Raw genomic sequence first — 19,967 nt, 5'->3', positions numbered from 1 at the left:
ATATATAAAAAATTAAATAAAATAAACAAAAGCTGTCACCTGCTCAAACACTTAGTTTGGTTACATTCTACATATCAGGTTGCTAAAAGCGTGTGCTATGTGGTTAGCAATGTTGAAAATGTCTCTGACATTTATATTAAGTTAACGATCATTCATCACAGCTAGCTAAAGAATTAGCAGAAGCTGACAATCAGCCCTCATCAACCTCCTGATCCTCACAGACAGCAGGGTGGGAAATTAACTTTTTGGTGAGCCAGCCTCGGAGAATAAATGGATGGAAAATCTAACAGAACAAGTGACCTTTTCTTAAATCCAGCCACATGTAATAAGCCTGGGCACAGTTTTTTAGGGGTAAGAAGCAAATGGGACATTAGTGAGAAGACTGGCAACTTCTGTACAATTATAGTTATTCTTACACCGGTTCGGATTCCCACTCATCTGGGTTGGATAAGTCATTAAATTAAAAGTAGTTTTTATGGCAGAGTGCTGAGGATAACTGAGCAGTCTCGCAGCCTGAGGAAAGAAGCTGCTCTGTTGTCTGGTGGTGCGGCACTAAAACAAGTTTACTTCGTTTAATTTTGACTACAGGGGTCGCCAGAATCGACAAAAAATGAAAATAAGTTCCTTGTACCAGCTTTAATGTAGAAGGTGGAAATGAAAAAATAAGATTTTCAATCGGGGAACCTCAAAAATACATAAATCACTTCATATTTCCTTCTTTTTTTTTTCTTTTTTTTTAGATAAACGTCACATTACACCTACAAATTTTCATTTAGCTCTCAAAGTTCCAAAATAGTATAATTATCGTACTATACAGATATCGCAATTACCAAGAGGGAGCTTCTCCTTATTCATAAATGAAATATTATTTTCAAATCAGGCAACATAAATGCAGTTTGGACAGATTCATAAATACAGAGGCTAGGTGCACATACTGTGAAATTGTCTCATTTTGTTTGCTTTCATCTCATGTTAAGGCTGGAGATAAGCTAACTCAAGAACATCATTCTCTTACAGGAGGCGACTGTAAGATACTTGCTCACCTATCACTGATTCAACCTGTATTTGGTAGCTGTCAGGTGTAAATTTCCCACCCTGGGAGAACACATAAGAAGTCATGTTTCAACATGATTAACCGTCCTTCAGTCTTCCTCTGTGTTGGTGTGCATTTATTTCAGACTTTCTGGGCTGTTAATTTCTTGGTCTCTGTTTAATGAAAGCACCTCTTCACATACCGACACATCCTGTCCCAAGGTTTCCTCTCTTTCTACATCCTATCTTTGACTCAGCGTCTGTTTGCCGCCCTCCCTGACCTGCGTTTGGGTGTGTTTTTTTCCTTCCCTGTGCCGCTCTTTCTCCCTGGGACAGCAGGAGCTTCCTTTTCCTCCTCTCCTTCATTAGTATCCTCAGCAGCAGCTCCTGCCACCGACTCTGGTTCCTCTCTGCTGCCAGTAGGCAGCTCAGCAGGCTGGGATGTGGTCTCTTCCTCACTGATGTGGAGGTTGCTGGTCTCTTCTGTCTGTACGTTCAGTTGTTCAAGCGTAGTCAAAGGCTGCATGGAGTTTACATTTGTAACTAAACCAGTGTCATCAGAGCAGGAAGTTTCATCCAAAAAGTCTGTGGCAGTTTCTATTACAGGCATGAGGCTGTCTGTAGCTCGGGGAGAACCTCTGGAACATGAGACAGCTTCATCTTTTTCACTCAGCATCTCTTTGTGCCGCTGAGAGGAGAAAGCATAAAAATAGTGATTGGGATCAAAAGTTAACTCGCACATGCATTGAGGCCAGGGTTATACTATCAATTAAACAAAATATAAACATTTAAAAAGTTGCAATCTGAGAACTTGGCTTCTTTTGTTTTAAATTACTCAAACCAAGCAATTAATTTAATAGTTGACAACTTATCGATTAATCGTTTGAGCTCTATCAAAAACCAACCTTGAGCTTCTCGAAGTGCTTCAGTGATTTGCAGTGGGTATGTAGGGCTGAAGACTCAAAGTGGTAAAACTTGTTGCAGAGTCTGCAGATAAAACCTGCGACTGGAACAAAAAAACTGGACCCTGTGGCGGGAGAAATCGGAGAATAAACTATTACACAGTAATACAGAATAGTATCAATAAATCCAAACAACAAGCAGGAAAACAACTAAATGAATAAGGCAGTGAAGAATCAGGAGTTAGTCTTCTCACCGTAGACCATTTCAGGGTCATACTGCTCATCACTGGTCATGTCCTTTAGAGTCACTTCTTTCAGGGAGGACCAGCCATCCTGTACCGGGTCACCAGAAACACAGTAAACAACTCGAGTAGGACAACTGCTTCAACTGCGTTGTACTAAATTATTTCAGAGATCATCTCAAAGAAATGTTGAATTTTAGTTCAATCTTATCATGTAAAGCTTACTGGCTATTTAAATGAAAATCTTAGGAAATTACAGCGCAAATCACCTGTGTCTCAGAGCAGTCTTGGTCTCCTTCTCTCCTCTGTTCTTCCTCTTCTTCCTCTACCTCACTGCCCTCCACCTCTTCCAATGAAAAGCCCTCAGTGTCCATCGTAGTCAGCTTGCCCAAGGTCTCACAGCCCTCCTTTTCCTGGAGCTATTAAATGGTGTCAAACATGGATATTTCATGTCATTTTCATTTTTTGGAAAAACACTTACTTGTAGTTTAATGGTTCTAAATCAGGACTGTCAACACAGATACCTTCTCCATTTTCTGTCTGTGCTCCAGGGACTGCAAGTGCTCCACAAAAAACTGGGAGGTCCTGAAGTGTTTCTTGCAGACTGTGCAGGAGGAGATGGCTGTTCTACTGGCAAGCTGAGAAGAGTCAGAGGGACACATTAAAACCAGACAGGTCAAACTTTTATGCCATGTAAATGTGCTTGTATAAAAAGTGAGTAGCTGATTACTCTGTGCTCCTCTGTGCGACGGTGATCCGTGATGCTGCTGGTGAAGTGAGTGTGACAGGTGGCACACCAGTGCTTTAAGTCTTCTTTCTTCTCCCTGCAGACAACACAGAAAAACAACAACCGTCTGGTGTGTTAACCTCAAAATGACTGGCAGGAAAAAGAAAAAAAAGATTTCAATCTCTTTGAGGTTAAAACAAAATGTAAAAAATCAGATGCTTGTTTGTGTTTTTAAACGGACCCATCTTTGATTGCTCCCTGTAGAGTCTCATGTACTCGTGGCAGCAAGGTGACCAGGCACGCATTGCTCATGTGTTGGATCTCCATCATCCTCTGCTGGTGGGAAACACTGTTCATATGACTCCTGAAGTTCTGGAAAGAAAAAAACAGTGAGGTTAAACAAAATCCTCGTACTTTCCATTACGACCTGTGTACAGTATGTTCAACCTACTTGCTGGTTGTGGCAGGTGATGCCGCAGAGGTAGCAGTAGAACTTGTTGGCGCCCTCCGTTACACCCTCCTCTCCTTCCTCCTGGTTGTCTGGTGAAGCCAAAGGGGCATCTTTGTCCTGTGGCATCTCCTCTTGGGGCATCTCCTCCGGGGGCAAAGTAACCTGGTGGTCATCTTCACTCAGCCTCCCTGATGGGGAAGGAGCTGACGAACAGCCGCGCACCTGCTGAGAGATTGCAAACCAGATATGTACTGCATGCAGGAGGTTTAAAAATACTGACAGCCAGCATTCAGCTTAGTTCAAAATCAATTATCATTTAATGTTTACGTTATATACCCTCACAAATAAAAGCTCCACTCACCTCAGCAGCTCTGCTCTCCTCCAGCGCCTCAACAACATCTGATCCCCCCGTGGAGCCTCCTTCCTCCAGAAGGATGCAGTCTGGGAAAAGATTGCAAGCCAAAAATAAAAAAAAAGACAGTTCGCTTTCATCTATTTTCAGATCTAAACTAAACTACACTACATAAATCAAATTAGTACTTAGTATTAGAGACAATATACTCTATGAGTCTGCTGGTTTTACCTTCAGGCTGGCTGTCCTCTGTGTTGCTGTTACACTCTGAGAAAAGAACGTCCCTGTCTGTATCTGATAGAGTGACAGTCTCAACAACACACGGCGCTTTGGGCTCCTCTGGCCTGAGAGAAAAAAAGCCCAACGTTGGGGGTTAGTAGTCAAGGAGAGGGCAGAAGTTTCACAGATCAAGGTTATTTAATGTAAAAGCACAGAGATGCTTTACAGAAGCTCACGTGTGTAAGTTGAGCGATTTATTTAAATCTCAAGGCAGATGGCGTTTGAAACAATGATGCAGCTGCATGTTTTTTTCCTAAAACTTTATATTCCTTGAATTTTTCCCCTCAGATCACAAACTTTCATGGATATTGAGGACCAGTGAAAACACTGTGCATCCTGTATTCCCTCTTTTTCATTGTGTATTTTTGTCAGAGATTAAGGTGTTAAGCACTGAGCATGTGAAGTCGGATCAACATTTACTAAATTCACAGAAATAAGCAAGGTTTTTCATACTCCTCTGTCCTCTGCTTCTTAACTACAGGTTCTTCAAGTTGGTCCTCGGAGGGCTGTGCGGATCCGTCCTCTCCTCCCACGGCACCATCTGTGGGTAGAAAAGGAAAACCGAAGTTGGAAACAAAAAAAATTACTCTTAATGACTTTTCTACACAAGCTGAAGGTCACATGACATTCAAACACTTAACACACTGTACATACTGTTCTACACACTGTATCAAGCTTCTAACGTTAAATATTTAGCATGTGTCAGTGCTGGTCAGATTGCAGCTCTACCTGTTTCAGTCTTATCAGTGGCTTCATTGGTACTGCTAGCTGCTGGTTGGTCGTCTGTGCTCCCTGCTGCCATCTGCTCGCTGTCTCTCTTCCTGTCTGGCTGACGAGCTGCAGCGTCCTACACAGAGAGAAAAGGATTATAAATATACTGTGTATGAAAGGCCTGGCTTGTTAATTTAAGACTAAACAGACAAAGCTCTGCATCCCAGTCTGTGAAAAAAGTTGCAGCGAAGAGACACGAACATAGAACAAAATAGATAGAACAGGATATAAGTGATTCTAAAAGCAAAAATTATTTTATAAATAAGTTTGGATATATGAACAATGTTTTTTCAAATATGTTTCATATAATCAGAGTGGATAAAATCCTTTGGCTAGCACATCGCACACCACACCTTAATTCGACGTATATCAATATCTTGTTTTGTCCAACCGCCTGTCTAAAACGACAAGGCATTTAGTATAAAATTATGTAAGACTTGTAAAACAGCTGAAAGCAATTCATTTTGGCCATTCCAAGTTAAGAAATTGCGTAAATGATTAATCGCATATGATAATTGTTTCTTTAAATTCTCTGCCCAACAACTCATTGATTAATCAAGTAATTGTTTCAGCTCTACAATTAAGTATTTTGTGTGTGGCCAAAGCCTCCAAACTATGTTATTGTCAAAAAGAAAAAACTATTAAAAACAAATAGAAGAGACATGTTTTTGCCCATGGGTGTCATCTGTTCTGTAAGTTGCAGACATCACTAACGATTTGATGCTTGCTCCTGCTGCTCTTGTGCTGACCACATTAGCTGGACTTGAAACCAGTGATTACAGTCATTAATGGTGCTGTTGTAATTACTGTGGTAGAGGAGGCGGAGTAGGAGGAGGAGGAGGAGGCTGTGGTGGTGGCAGCATTGTTGTAGTAGCGAGCATGGGGGTGGAACGGTCGACCAGCGGGGAAACCCATCATGGGGGTCTTTATGGCCATGCCCATGGGAACGGGCCCGAGAAGAGACGACCTGGAGGAAGCTGCAAAGAACTGACGGAACTGCTGTCCACCCATCCCGAAGCCCCGCATGTTGCCTGGATGAAAGCAAAGAATGATGGGTAAAGATACACACATAGGTAAGGTGAGAAAAAAAGGGTGTCCGTTTCCAGATGCAGCTGTAATTCAAACTGTACCCTGCATTTGTTGCATCAGGAGGGCCCCCTGCAGCATGGGATTGGGGGCAAGGAGCGTGGTCTGGCTTGCCTGGCACAGGTTGACCATCCTGGGAGGAGGGGCCGCCTGGGGAGCAACGGGAATGGCTCTGGGCAACAAATACACAAGAGAAAATGAAACATGCAGCATTATTTCAAAACAAATGACCTCACTGAAATCTGTAGCTAAAAAACACAATGTTACAGCTGAACGATTTATCTGTCAACCAGCGCAAAAGAGTCTGCCTTACAAACCTGGAAATGTATTGTATATGCATCTGCAATATTTTTAAATACCCTGATGTAGAAAATAATGAGTGGGAAACAAAATGACTTAACATGGACAGCTACAACCACTCTCCCCAAACCAAGCTGGACGAATACATTTTCTTGATTATTACAATTATTTATGCAATCAATTAATTAAACATCAATTTAATGTTGTTGTCGTCTTGTTGTGACCTCGTCACTGCTATTTTGACCCTGTCTTGTCGAGGTTTGACTTGTAAAATAGATTTTAATGTCAATCTAAGTTTCCAGTTGAAAAAAGGTTAAATATAGTCTACTTTAAGAAATCATGGTATGAGTCAGTAAGCAGTGCTTAAAAACAGTTCTCGTTACATCAAAAAAAGTATAACCCAATACAATAAGATGCTAAATCAAATTATTAAGGACAAGGACACTGGGTTTGTATGTGACATGACACAAACAGACAGTATGATTAACTAGAAGTTGTAGAATTATAATTAAACTTTGTTTGTGTTGGTAACCAGCGCCGGAGGGACAAAACAGAGGTGATGTCATCATCGTAACTTTTTGGTCTGGAGCCATTAATGTTGCAGCAGAGTGCATAACACGTGCGTAATCCACGTTTTATCAACACTACCTTTGAGCAGACCAGATGACAGAACATGGCAACAGTCCAGTTTTTAAACACACACATAACAAACGAATATCTGATCGGTTTCCTGTCTTTATGAACAGAAAAGACGGGGTAATAGTACCCGTCTAAAAACGATATACTTCGCCATTTTATCTAACCTGTTCAAAAGTATGACAATAAGGTGAATATGTATTATAATTTATATTCAATGAAATCAAAGTAATCAAACAAAAAACAATAACTTTTTTTTATATCTTAATTTCTTCTGTAATAAAAAAAATGACTTTCAAACAGACTAAAAAATGTTTTTTAAAAATTAAAACAAGTCATTCAAGTCATCATGTCTCAAGTAAAGTCAAGAGTTCTTTGTCTTCCAAGTCCAAGTAGAGTCTCAAGTCAAGTTGCAAGTCATCAAAACAGTGACTTAAGCCTTCCTATAAGGAGTACCAGTCAGATGTGTTACTGGCCTTTACAGCTGCAGGATCTAGGTCATAGATTTACTTCAATAAAAATCACAACAAACCACAGCCTGGGGTGGATGTCCATTCACCAAGGTGTACAACTATTGCATTTAAATAAAAAATGCCTGCACATCTGCACATTTAACCCATCTTAGAAAGGTGAAGTCTGGCATGTATTGTTTCCAGCTCAGCTACCAGCCACCAGCCAGCCACACACATCTCATCCGGAGGGCCCTGCCTAATCCCCGGCCTCGAGTTAACGCTCTTACCGCGGGTTCTGGTGGTGGTGATGGGGAACATGATGCCCTGGAGGCGGCTGTGGCGGTGGAGGAGGGGGAGGCTGCTGCTGGAAAAGTTGTTGTAGCTGCCGCAGGTGCTGGTGAAACTGTTGCTGCTGCTGTTGCTGCTGCTGCTGATGGATGTGTGGGTTGAACATTACGGGCTTTAATTTCCTCCGTTAGACTGTGAGTTGACAGAGCAGCAGCTGTGAGGTGCCAGTGTTTTGACAGCCCTGAAAATAAAATATCTCTGGATAAGAGGGGAAAAAGGCGTGTGTGTGATTAAGTGTCCCGGCTCTCAGAACAACTCTCCTCTTTGTAAAAACTGATTCAATATGAGTGCGCACCTCCTGAAACAACAGGTCGCTCTCACATTTCGTGATGACAACTAGCTAGTGTTAGCATGTCGGCTAACAATAATTTACTTTTTTGGTCTAGCACTTAGCTTATTTTAATTCCTTTACCGTTAGCCAACTCTGTGGAGAGAATGAGGCGTTGACATTTTCTTTGTGGAAAAGAGCGGCACCTCGTTCAGAAACTAACAGAAAGTAGAAATCGTGAAGTCAATAAATGAACAAGCTACACCTGCCGTGGAATGAACGGAGCTAGCGCTAGCCACCGCTCCGTAACTGAACCCAACAAGTTAGCTTAGCATAGCAGAGAACTACCTAGCTAACTTACACAGAAAGCAGCTGCGCTTTCTCGCGTCTTTTCTACATTTTCCCTTCCTACAGATGTTCAGACTTACTTCTCAAAGAAGAGAGCAGCGATGGTTGTTGATTATCCAACTAAAATCATAGCACAGGGTGAAGTACCTGCTCTCAGCCCCGGTGCAACTTGCATAAAGCAGAGAGGGACCCAAAACAGCCTCGACAGTGCGGAGCGATGAGTGGACCCTGTCGCCCTCTGGTGGCCGTCTGGAGAACAGCAAGTGAACAATAAATAAAAGCTTTTTTAAAATTATTTATTAAAAAAAGTTAAAATATTCACAGAATTCAGGTAAAACATTGAGACATTAGAAGATAAATGCATGAAAAAAATAAATAAATAAAATGTTTTTATAACAATAAAACAACAACAAAAAATGTATGTGATGTGACTAACAAATGGAAATAATGAAGTTAATCATATATTCAAGAGAGCCGTCGTCTGAATTTTCATATTGACAAACAGTATGTGTGAAATGTCACTGCAACACTAACCGAGAGTGGCTATATGATACTGAAATGTAAATGAATATACATTGAAACATGCACTTTACAACAATGCATACCAGAGTTTCACCGTAAGATGACTGTCTTATAAGTCTTATTTAAAAAAGGTAAAGTCAATGGGGGAAATACCAAATACTATAAAGATACTTAAATTCATGAACACTTTTGTTTTGTTTTTGATCCAACATTTCACTTTAGGCTTATATTATCATTTGTAATGAAAAAATAGTGTAAGATTTTAAACAAATGCAATATAAGTAGTTTCCCTCGTGGTCTCAGACTTTCAGACTCTATTTTTAATGCATATTGTATTCAAATTTATGTTGATGTATGATTAGCAACCTGTCAAGAACAGAAGTGTTGCACAGCTGGATGCTGACCTGGATAAAAAGGTCAAAATCACAAGTATTTATAAATAAAAGGCGTTGCAAAAATGTATACAGTAGCTTTTAGTATACACAAAGCTGTGGCTCACAGATTCAGCACCATGGACAGATCTGTGCATCCCACAAAAATCCCAAATTTAAGTAAAAACACTCAAAACTTAATGGCACCTTCCCACCCAAAACTGTCTAAACACACACACACGTGTAGACTTTGGAGTATCAGAAACAAAAAAAGACATTCCCTGTGAATAAAACAGCTCAATGTGACAGAAAACCCAGTGACAATGTACCACCCAGCGGTGTGTGTGCAGAACTGCAGGGATCCCTCCTGAGAAAATACAAGAGATCATCCTCATCCTCCTCCCCCCCTGCGGTGCTCGGTGGAGAGGAGTGTTCATGCTCGAGTGCTGGAGAGAGTCCTGGCTGAGGTGATCCGACACACCGAGGAGGCGCAAGGCAGTCAATGAGGGAGCGACCCGAGGAGTGAGGTCCAAAACACCCTCTGAACGCGAGGGTGTCGAGGAGAGATCACACACACATCAGTCCCTCCCTGCCTGCTCTGACAAGGAAGATAGAGAGACGTATAGATAGTCTGCCTGGTGCGTCGCAGAGATGGGGAACCGGGGAATGGAGGATCTGATTCCTCTGGTGAACCGCATGCAGGATGCCTTCTCCGCCATCGGACAAAACTCGAACCTGGACCTGCCCCAGATCGCCGTGGTGGGCGGCCAGAGTGCGGGGAAGAGCTCGGTGCTGGAGAACTTCGTCGGGAAGTAAGTGGCTTTTCTTTTTTTTAAGGCTGTACATGCACGCCGGTGCGGCCCGGTGCGCTCATTATGCGCTCCCCAATCCCCATCCCCCTTCTTCTCATGCAGGTTTAAAATCCACTTCAGTGAGATCTTATGAATGTTTCTGAAATCCTCCCTCTCTTCTTCTTCTCCCATGAACACAACACCAAGGCGAGGAGATTATTTTGTTAGGCCCTTCATAAATCCCCAGTGAAGTTTATCTGTCAACTGCTGCATGATGCGTTCACGGAACCACACATTTCTGTCAAATAACTTGGTGTTTCACAGGAGGAACCACCTCTTTCTAATGAGTGTTATGAGCAAAGTTTCTAAACTTCGTATTTTTTATTTGCGTAAAAAGTTGTACGTGATTATGAACATGCATCCTCTGACATGGCTAAGTTTGGAGGCTGACTTCCTGTTGTCAGCCACATTGTGGATGTGTTGTTGTGCTACCATTTTGTTGTCCTCAGGCTCTTTAATCCTGACCAGGCGAAAGGTGCACAGTGACGCTTGCTGTTTTTTTCAGCGGAAAGCCTCGCAAACATGCTCAGTTGTATTTCTGTCAGAGCTGATGATGATTCAAGGGGAACAAATCTGATCTGTTATGCTGCAGTATGACCTTGCAGAGAGAGCGAGAGAGAGACAGAGTCCACCTGAGCTTTGAGCCCTTCCAGCTCAGCTCATCCATCTGTCTGCCAGTGCTTATGCTGTAAGTGAAGCTTACTGCATGCAGGCGACAACGCAAGTGGCACTAACTAACTGTTGGTCAGCCCTGCTTGATTGTATTTCACCTGATCTGAAGATTTTCTGTGGTCTCACAGACTTCAGTGACTGAGTGTGTGATTCAGCAGTATTTTCCTGCTTAAGCAAGGTCAGATTGTATGCATACTGTGGCTCCAGGCCAGCCCCCCCCCCCCCAACACTAAACAAGGCCGGGTATTCCAGGACAAACTGTAATATATCACACTAGACAAGAGGGATCCATCTGTGCAGGAACTGACTTGACATTTGTAATTGATTCATTACTCTCCGGTAGATCTCATTAGACGTGAACACTTCTACCATTGTTATCTCTTTTACCTAACACCTTCAATCTCATCTCCTACATTTGTTTGGCCGCAGAGTCAAACAGTTCACCACATGGCGACAGTGCTAATCCCTATTTTAACAGGTAGCACATGAGGCATGCCTACTATTTACATGTCAGGGTAATCCACACGGGATGCTGATTGTGGAAGCCATACAGTGGTGAACGATCAAGCCTCAGTGTCATTTAAGGGATTTACAAGAGCCCCTCACTGATTTCACATTGTACTGTTATAACATCGTCAAACTCAGAATGAACAGTTAAAAAATGGCGAACTTCGCGTTCTTTCCCTTTTCAAAGCCTAGTGTCTACATTACCCACAATGCAACTTGAACCACCAACAGTTTGCACAGAGATTTGGTTGTGTTATGCTAGTAGTGCTAATGTAGCCCCAAGTGGAGTAATCCTTATGTTCCCATGGTCCTGTGTTCCCCAGCTGGAGTGTTAGGGTTGTTTGATCCAAAAACAACAGGAGGGTTAGTATGTGTTAACACAATAATGAAATGGGGAACTTAGGACCCTGGAAACATAAGGCCTTGGGAACTTAGGAAGCTGGGAACATAGGGCCTTGGGAACTTAGGGAGCTGGGAACATAGGATGTTGGGAACTTAAGACCCTGGAAACATAGGGCCTTGGGAACTTAGGAAGCTGGGAACATAGGACCTTGGGAACTTAGGACCCTGGAAACATAGGGCCTTGGGAACTTAGGGAGCTGGGAACATAGGACCTTGGCAAGCTGGAACCGTGGGATCTTAGGGCCTTGGGAACATAGGACCCTGGGAACATCAGACCATGGGAACATCGGACTCTAGGAAAATAGGACTCTGGTAACATAGGACCTTGCGAACAGGGTAACTTCTGAAAGTAGGACCCTTTGAATATGGGATTTTGGAAACTTAAGACCCTGGAAACATAGGTCTCTGGGAACAAAGGACCTTGGGAACATAGGACTTTGGGAACTTAGGACCCAGGGAACTTAGATAAGTTCCCTCTCAAGCAGAGGTGAGGAGTGGGTACAACACACAACACTTCCAGATGTTTTTCTTTTTATAATATGTAGCGTTCAGTGCCAACCGATGCCTTTCGTGACATCCCTGTAGGCAATTTATCAGACATCGTGTTGCTCCTTTTGGAACTACAAAAGGGTTTCTACAGCGAGCATTATGCAGCAGTAGCGTTACTTCCTAATGCCTGTAAACAGACATCAACATTAAGTCCATGTCAGCACCTAAATGATCTAAAATGTAAGAAATACACACTGCTAGTTATAACACAAACTATTGTTCATACCATTCAAAGCCATCGTGTGGTACTTTATTTTGTACATATCCCTCTAGGAGACAAATCAGACATTCTCTGGAGGTTCATTTCAGATTCAGTGTTTTGACATCATCTTAAAATGCCTTCAGTAACATGTAGTCCTTTTTCGAAGGCCTTCTTGAGTGTTTTTCAGTGTTTAGTGCTGTTAAAACAGTCTCTTAACGCTCATTATGGGGGGCAGGTTTTGCTGTACTCACTCAGCAGTTGTCATAGAAACAGCTTGTGCCTAATTACACTGCCTCCCCTCAGGGACCAGTGGTTTAGATGATCACGACAGGAGGCAGAAAAGGAAAACATTGAAACATCATTTCTCGGAAATGTTGGATCATAATGAAGCCAACCTTTGATGAAGATGCCAAATGATTTGTGTCAGTAAAAGCTGCAGTGTTTGCCATCTCATTACAGTGAACAGATTGCAGAGGAGCATCCTGTCATGCAGCACTTCTCTGTGTTAATGTATGCAGTCTCTTGGTCCAGCTGCAGTGACGTCGCTCAGGTCCTCGTGCTCATCCAGTCCTCCACCCCCCTGTAGCCTATTGTGTTTGCGTTATCTGCCTAAAGCAACACACACTTACAGCTGTATTGTGTGTTTACACATCGAAACACCTCTTTTCTCCATCTCTATTGTACCTTCTCTGTCTTTTATACAGAAATTCACATGCTTTTTAATCCTTTTTACTTTTAATTGAAAAGCGTTGTCGAAAATTTTGACAGCAACATAGGAGTGAATATTTCGCTCACTCAGCTCTGCTCCTGGCTGCGTTCCCCCTCTGTTTGCTGCTTACGGTCAGCACAGACAATCAATACCAAAGTACAGGAGACGTATAAACAGCAGAGAGATATTTCATCAATTATTTCTCGAGGCATATCAGCTGTTTAAAACTTGTTTGGGTTCAGTTTTTTGGTTAAATGGAGGCAAGACAGTGGGCATTTTCCTTCGAGACTTGATATAGGATTTGGGGAAAAACTGGCAATCCGTGTTGAAAGGAGTTAACTGTACTAGACACTGTTCTTCCTGATACTTTGCCGTGGCACCTCTCCTCTCAGGTCGATTAGATTTTTGATGCAAGCCGGGCTAGCGTGGCTCAGGCCCAAGGACAACCAACCTCTCAGTGGTAGACAAGCCGTTTAGATATGGTGCACTAATGGCCGAGAGAACACCTGAGGACACTAATCGAATTAATCTATTCCCCTTTCTCGTCCGTCCTTATTTTTTTTTTATCCTGCTTTCATAATTCGTCCTTGCGGAGAGTCTACTGATGTCTCCCCTCTTGTTATTGCTCGCTTCACTGGTTGTCACCTCAGTTCAACCCACGCTTCACAGCCTTTTCTGTCTCATTCAGGTGGAACTCAAAGGTGCTTTGTTCCTGTCAGGTGTAAAAGTGCTCAACTCTAAAGCAAAGGCAGCGAGGTTAAATGAAAAAATGACAGGGATCCACCAAACATAATAATATAAAAGATACAAGTTGAGATGGATTGTGGGACTCTTCTTTCTTCTTTCTCCTTTGCTTCTTGAATTATTTGCACTTTGAATAAAGCATGCAACACACTTTTCTTTTCCGAGTGGTCACTGTCTTTTTATTACTTTTTCAATAAAGAACGAGTATTTATTCTATTAAATGTCCAAAGTCAAAAACAGTCAAATATACTAATTTTTCAATGATGCAAAAGCAGAAAAAAAGCTAATTCTTTCTTTTTACAAGCTGAAAACAGTAAAGTTTGGACATTTTTGCTTGATAATTGACTTTCAGTATCACTTAATCACTTATCAAAATTGCTTCTGATGAATTCTTTGATTGGCTTATCGATTAATAGTTATGCTTCAGGACCATATCTGTAATACCTGCACACACGACTCCGTAGTCCTCTTCTAGTCGTTTCCCATTGATTTAACAGTGAAAAAGACATTTCACAAATCTGAATCGGAGCCCAACCCCCGTTTCCTATCTGTGTCTTTCAGCCAGTCTGTGTTTCAGTCTCCCATGAGTCTAATTAAGGCCTAAGCACGAGGCAGTGAGCTTCACTGGTCTCCAGGGCCTGACGCATACGGTGCCAACTTGGTTAAAACTACTCATGTGCACAGTCGTTCCGGTGGAGGTGGGGATGTCTGGTCCCATGTTGACATTTGACTAAATTCAACATGATTATCATGTGAGCAGTGTGACATTTTATCTTGAAAAGAAGTAAAAAAAAAGGAAACAAGGAGTAAATCGCTCAGAAAGTTAGTTTGTGGCAGATTCTGTCTTTAAAGAGTTTTCTTCACAATAAAAGCTCAACGCTGTGTTTAACTCTGTATTTAATTATGATTTGAATCAGGGTGTCTTTTGGGGATTTGCAGTTCCACAGCAAATATGTCGTGTACTGGTTTTGTTGTAGCTTTTGCACAGTAATGTCTTCATGTTTGATTTATGCTGCTTTGTTCCACCATCATGACTCTGAAAATGGGTCAGAGAGCATTTAAGTTAGATTTTTTTTACATTTATGCACTGGAAATGTTATATATCTTTAGTATGAATGAGCGAGTAGACTCTTAAACAAGCCAGACACAGAAGAGTTTCAGTAAGGCTGGGATTTAGTTTGCTCACTTTAGTTGCTTACCACAGCATGCAACACATTCGGTATGGTGACGTTTACAGAAGTATAGTGTATGTCCTCAGCTGCATGTTTTTTGTCCAGATCCCACTTTCAGCACCGCGGACAGCTCTTTTAAAAACAGCTGATGCAAAATCAGCACCATAGCTGCTTCTCCTAAAACACAGCAGACACTGAATGTACCTTAGATGATTGCTTTCCAGTGAGAATTGCTTTCCATGTAGAATATACTGTATATATCATCATAATAAATCAAAGGGTACCTCAGTCCATGGTGGATTATAGAAACAATAGCATGTATGTTTAGTAAATGCTATGCTTGGAGGTTTGCCTCGGGACTTTTTGATAATCATTTTGAGGGATGCGGGGTCAATTTTATATCTAATAGTGGCATGCAAAAGAAGAGATTATCACAAAAGCTCTCAAACTGTGTGACATTTTCCTGGGACGCAGTCAGGAGAATATTGCTGCTTAGTCGACTGAAGCACTTTGCTATCACTGAAGGCTGCTGGCACTAGCACAACCCAGCAACATAAAACTACAACACAGACGTTTTTCTCTCCCGGCTGCCATCCAACCCCCCACACAGAGATTAAGTTGATGATATATAGCTTCATGTATTACATAACACAGGGAAGGCTGGAGGCATTACAGCGAGTAGCAGCAGCTTCACTCATGTGGAAGACAAGGACAGTAAAGAGCGCCGTTGATAAAGCCTTTATTCTTTTCAGGAATGCTTAGGAGGGAGTGTAATAGAAACACAGAAAGAAGAGTTGTTTAATGACACATAATTAGATTTTTCCTTTAAAAGCAGCTTGTCAATCGCATTATTTTTCCGTAGTTTCCTTATAATTTCCTGGGGGGAAAAAAAGGATATGTAATTGTTAATTCTGGAAAGGACCATATGATAATTTGGTACTAATTATAGGGAAAATCGAGACAGTGTTCAATTTCTGTACCTCCATTTGATTAATTCAAATAATTTGCTATCATAATAAATAATCTTTGAGTTAAAGCACAACAGGTCAGCTGAGTTTGTAAGGAGGCAAAATTCATACAAGCCAGAGAAGAATAAAGGAAAAGTAACTTCCAATCACCTTTAAAGGGGCACTGTAGTTTTGGGGAAACAATTCAAAGTCAGTATTAATGAGGTAATAGAACAAACTCAGAATGATTTTTCTATAACTGAATACACAAGCTGTACTCAGAGGAAAGAAGGTCCCCAGAACACTGTTTGAAGCTAGAAAGGTGGCAGGGTCCGCCAAAGGCCTTTTAAAGTCAGTTTGTTTACTCACTAACGACTACAAAAACAATCTGTCTGGAGATCTTTCGCTTCTGGTTAAAAATTGTTCCCCCAAACTACATAATGCACCTTCAATTATCACAATCATTCATCTTTGCTGTATCTGAGTTTAAATGGGTCTTTTTCCATTTATTGATATTTTAGCAATCTATTAAAAAAAATGAAAATAGAAATGAGCAACTGCTTATAAACTTGGAAACAACTATTTAACTACAAACATAATGTCCTGCTTCTTTCTTAAAAACTAATAAATAAATGAGTCAGTAAACAGTTTCGAATATTGTGTCTATTTACCCAACTGTTTGCGTATAGTCTGATGTCACATTAAGTAGATAGATAGATTCTTTATTGATCCTTTACAGGAAATTGCTTTGTTACAGCAGCTACATTTGTAGTCAAGACAACCATTACAACCACACAAGTAACTGCTTGTTTTGTGTGACCAACACTTCAAACCTCAAAGACCAGATCAGTTAAGTATCATACAAGACGAATAAAAGTGTTTACAATCCTCACAAATGAGAGTCGGACGTAGTAACGTTGCTTGAAAAACGACTAAACGCAACAAAAATAGTTGCAGATTATTATTCCATCCATAGACTACTGAATTGTTATTATTGTTATTATGATTAAGTTGTTTCAGTTCTAATTTGCGCCAAATGGTAAAGTTACTGCTCTCTTTTTTATGAACTCTGTAAAGTTTAAAAACAGTTGGTATGGACACAGTAGAGGTGAGGAAGCAGTGAGCGAGAGGCAGAGGAAGAGGAAGAGAGGAGACCGTTTGTCCTGATACTGCTACAGAGGATTACCACTAATCTCTGTTTGGGCCGCAGTTCACCTGCAATACATTCTCCCATTGGCTCCGGTCTAATCTGGATGTTCACCATCCAGCAACAGGACGTTTCATTGGCTCGGTCGACTGCTGTGGCTGACAGCAATATGCACTGTACGTGTGTGTGCATGTGAGTGTTTGTGTGTATGAAACTCATCACCAAAAAGCAGTCTCATCTTTGTGCCACCCACACGCTGCTCAGCAGGGAAATTGCCTGGTTGTGCTGGTTCACGACTGTCATCAGGGCTGTTATTGCTGTAGGCATTAAAGCTGGATTAGATGAGGCTCAGTGTCTGACTGTGTGTGGGGAATCGGAAGTGATGTGACGCACATGATGAGACCAGCAGAACAGGGTGTCGAGTTTGAGTTATTATAATGTCCGAAAGTAACATTTATACAGCAAGAAACACCCACTGAGAGAAGAGACGTTCGCATGAAAACTATTGTCTAACAGTTTATTTTCACTGAGAGAACAGGGCAAACGTTTTTACAGTGTTCATCTTGCTCTTATTCACTCTTTTTCTTTAAAAGCACAACCATACATGACCAAATACCAAAAAAAAACAAGCAAACCCTGTAGTCAGATACTGTTTGAAATGTACATTTTAAACACAGTATGAAATTTCTGCCTAATCAAAATAAACATTGCATTCATTTGCTCCTGGGATGCTCCCATTTCCCGAGTTGGGAAGCCGTTCTTCCGACTTTGGTGTGTTCATTTGAGTCATGTCAGAATGAGGGAGCAACATGAACGCCAAAAATACGTTTTTTTTTATCGCTCAGAGCGTTTAAAAAACACTTTGACAGCTGTTTCCAGTAGTGGTTGAGTGACTATAAAATACATGACTTTGATAGAAGTTTCTCACCATCAACCCAGTGTTTATGACATTATCCCATGTTTCTCGGAGAAGTTAGAGTGACAGGCGACCAAATGAAACGCAACATTCAGACTTATCTGGGTTTGAACTTTGTGTGATGTGAGTACGCAACCCAACAACATATATAACAAGGTCTAGTCATTTTTTTTTTTTTTTTGTCATTTTAATGCGGAAATGTAACAAAATATGTATTTTTTAAAAATTGTTTTATTGGAAAATGCATGACACATTTAATACAATGCATTCATTTGACATTCTACAATAGAATAAGTTAAGTGTCATATGTAACGTCTCAAAAAGTGTGTAAGGCTTAAAAAGACACTCTTAAATGTAAATGTTTTATACTTAAAGCCCTCTTGTATTACTACTGAGAACTGTGAAGTGTGAATGGGTCATCTGTGTGTGTATGTATCCTTACATCTATGTGTATTGATTGTTTACCACTGAATGTGTACAGTTTACAACCATGAAGCAATGAGTCACTACTCCACAGCAGCTGGCACCAACGAGACGTGCGTGTGCACGCTGTAGCCAACGCAGGGGGCGGATGACCGATTCAGTGCCTAAAAGTTTATTCTGCAAAATCATTTGACCTGTAATTGATTTGCTCAGAACAACAAGATGCTCAACAAAAAGTCAATCAAACAAATCTGATTGGTGCTCGTTGGTGACTCTGCAACAATGACGCTCAGTGTATGTGTGTGTGTGTGTGTGTGTGTGTGTGTGTGTGTGTGTGTGTGTGTGTGTGTGTGCGACCTCCCCCGACCCACTCACACACATACACATACACATAGACAGACTCACATGCCCTCTTCCCCTGATTATTGATCACCTTTGATGATTTTTTGATATACATACATCTAAATTTCAGAAAATCAATTGACAAACTGCTATTGGACAGAATGGAGGTGCAATGATCCATCATTCAATCGATTAGTCGATCAATAGAACACGAACTGCCAACTATTCTGAGAATGGATTAATCGTTTCAGTCATTTTTCAAGCAAAACAATCAAATATTTACTCGTTCCAGCTTCTTAAATGTAAGAATTTACTGCTCAGAGCTCTTGAAAACTATGATGAGCATTTTTCTCTTTTTTTAATATATATATTTTATGATCAATTAATCCTGAAAATAATTGCCAGATTAATTGCTAATGAAAATGCAGGAGTGACAGAATACATCCAGAGATACTAAAGCACAGCTACCACTATGAACACTATTGCAAAATGTGTGAAGGCTGTGCGGTTCTCAGTCACTGTCTGGCTTCTCTGTTCCTGTTCTGAAAAATATCAGCATTTCTCCTTGTCTACTCGATCTGCTCCTTTTTTTTTATTGATTTTCCAATTTCAGCCCTCCCCTCTGTGTCCCTGCTGTGCGGGGGGTTGTGATGAGTGTAAGTGTTTTCACTCCCCCACCTTAATAAGCGGGGATGAAACCACAGGAAGGTTGGTGTGCGAGGACTCACGTCCTCTCAGCAGGATTAGGTAAATGATGAGGGAACAGTCAGAGTAAAGTCTTTTCAGCATCGTAGCAGATTCTGTGTGTAGCTTCTCAAATTCGGAGCATCCTCTTAGTGGCAGTTTGAGGAGGAGGAGGAGGAGGAGGAGGAGTGAGAGGAAGACCTGCAGTTAAGGCCATCTGTCTTCTCCATTAGGCGTCCAAGTGGGCGAGAGGGACAGCCTCAAAAACACAGTGGCGGGCAGGTAGAGCAGCAGATGGGCAGACACGCGTAGAGGCCAACAGAGAGGGGGGTTGCCTTTGTTGTAAAGGGCTGCCTTAGGACAACAAACACCGAAACAATGGTTAAAATGGATTGCTGTATCCAGAGTACAGGTGTAGAGGATAGGCAAACATTAGATATTGTGTCTCTTCAACAGTCACACAATCAAAGCTTGTTTGTCATAGTCCCCTATGCGTTGAGTGATATACTGCAGGTTGGAAAAGGATAATGAAAAGGACCATTTTTGATTTGATCACTACTTGTACACTTAGAAATTGTGTTTAAAAAATAATACAGATTTGTTCATGTTACTG

At 41.3% G+C, this 19,967-nt stretch overlaps 2 protein-coding genes across 16 annotated transcripts in view; one reads left to right on the top strand and one right to left on the bottom strand.

Moving 5' to 3' along the window:
• Positions 1 to 617: 617 nt before the first annotated feature.
• On the bottom strand, positions 618 to 8,408 carry ciz1a (cdkn1a interacting zinc finger protein 1a). 5 transcript variants are annotated; one of them, XM_084383041.1, is made up of 16 exons: positions 8,275 to 8,408; positions 7,518 to 7,776; positions 5,887 to 6,014; positions 5,564 to 5,787; positions 4,715 to 4,832; positions 4,439 to 4,526; positions 3,938 to 4,050; positions 3,716 to 3,795; positions 3,355 to 3,579; positions 3,145 to 3,275; positions 2,907 to 3,000; positions 2,701 to 2,814; positions 2,446 to 2,595; positions 2,189 to 2,267; positions 1,938 to 2,059; positions 618 to 1,720 (listed from the first exon to the last, which is right to left on the bottom strand). In XM_084383041.1, exons 2-16 carry the CDS (start codon positions 7,682 to 7,684, stop codon positions 1,286 to 1,288), a joined length of 2,268 nt encoding a protein of 755 aa, XP_084239167.1. In that variant the 5' UTR covers positions 7,685 to 7,776; positions 8,275 to 8,408; the 3' UTR covers positions 618 to 1,285. The 5 variants fall into 5 exon arrangements, with proteins under 5 accessions (XP_084239167.1, XP_084239171.1, XP_084239168.1 ...); XM_084383045.1 differs by having other exon boundaries at positions 3,355 to 3,576; XM_084383042.1 differs by having other exon boundaries at positions 7,518 to 7,759.
• A 1,054-nt stretch (positions 8,409 to 9,462) lies between these two features.
• dnm1a (dynamin 1a) overlaps positions 9,463 to 19,967 on the top strand; it is a 53,489-nt gene continuing 42,984 nt past the window's right edge. For 2 of the 11 annotated variants that reach the window (XM_084382579.1, XM_084382577.1), the window contains exon 1: positions 9,464 to 9,899. In XM_084382579.1, the coding sequence (XP_084238705.1) occupies positions 9,739 to 9,899 (161 nt within the window). In that variant the 5' untranslated portion in view covers positions 9,464 to 9,738. Of the gene's footprint in view, positions 9,900 to 19,967 lie in introns of all 11 variants that reach the window. The other 9 variants (XM_084382571.1, XM_084382574.1, XM_084382578.1 and 6 more) reach the window with 6 other exon arrangements.

The sequence above is a fragment of the Pagrus pagrus genome (assembly GCF_965226575.1).
Source record: "Pagrus pagrus genome assembly, chromosome: 19".
NCBI lineage: Eukaryota > Metazoa > Chordata > Actinopteri > Spariformes > Sparidae > Pagrus > Pagrus pagrus.
This window is presented reverse-complemented; position numbering and strand designations above follow the sequence as displayed.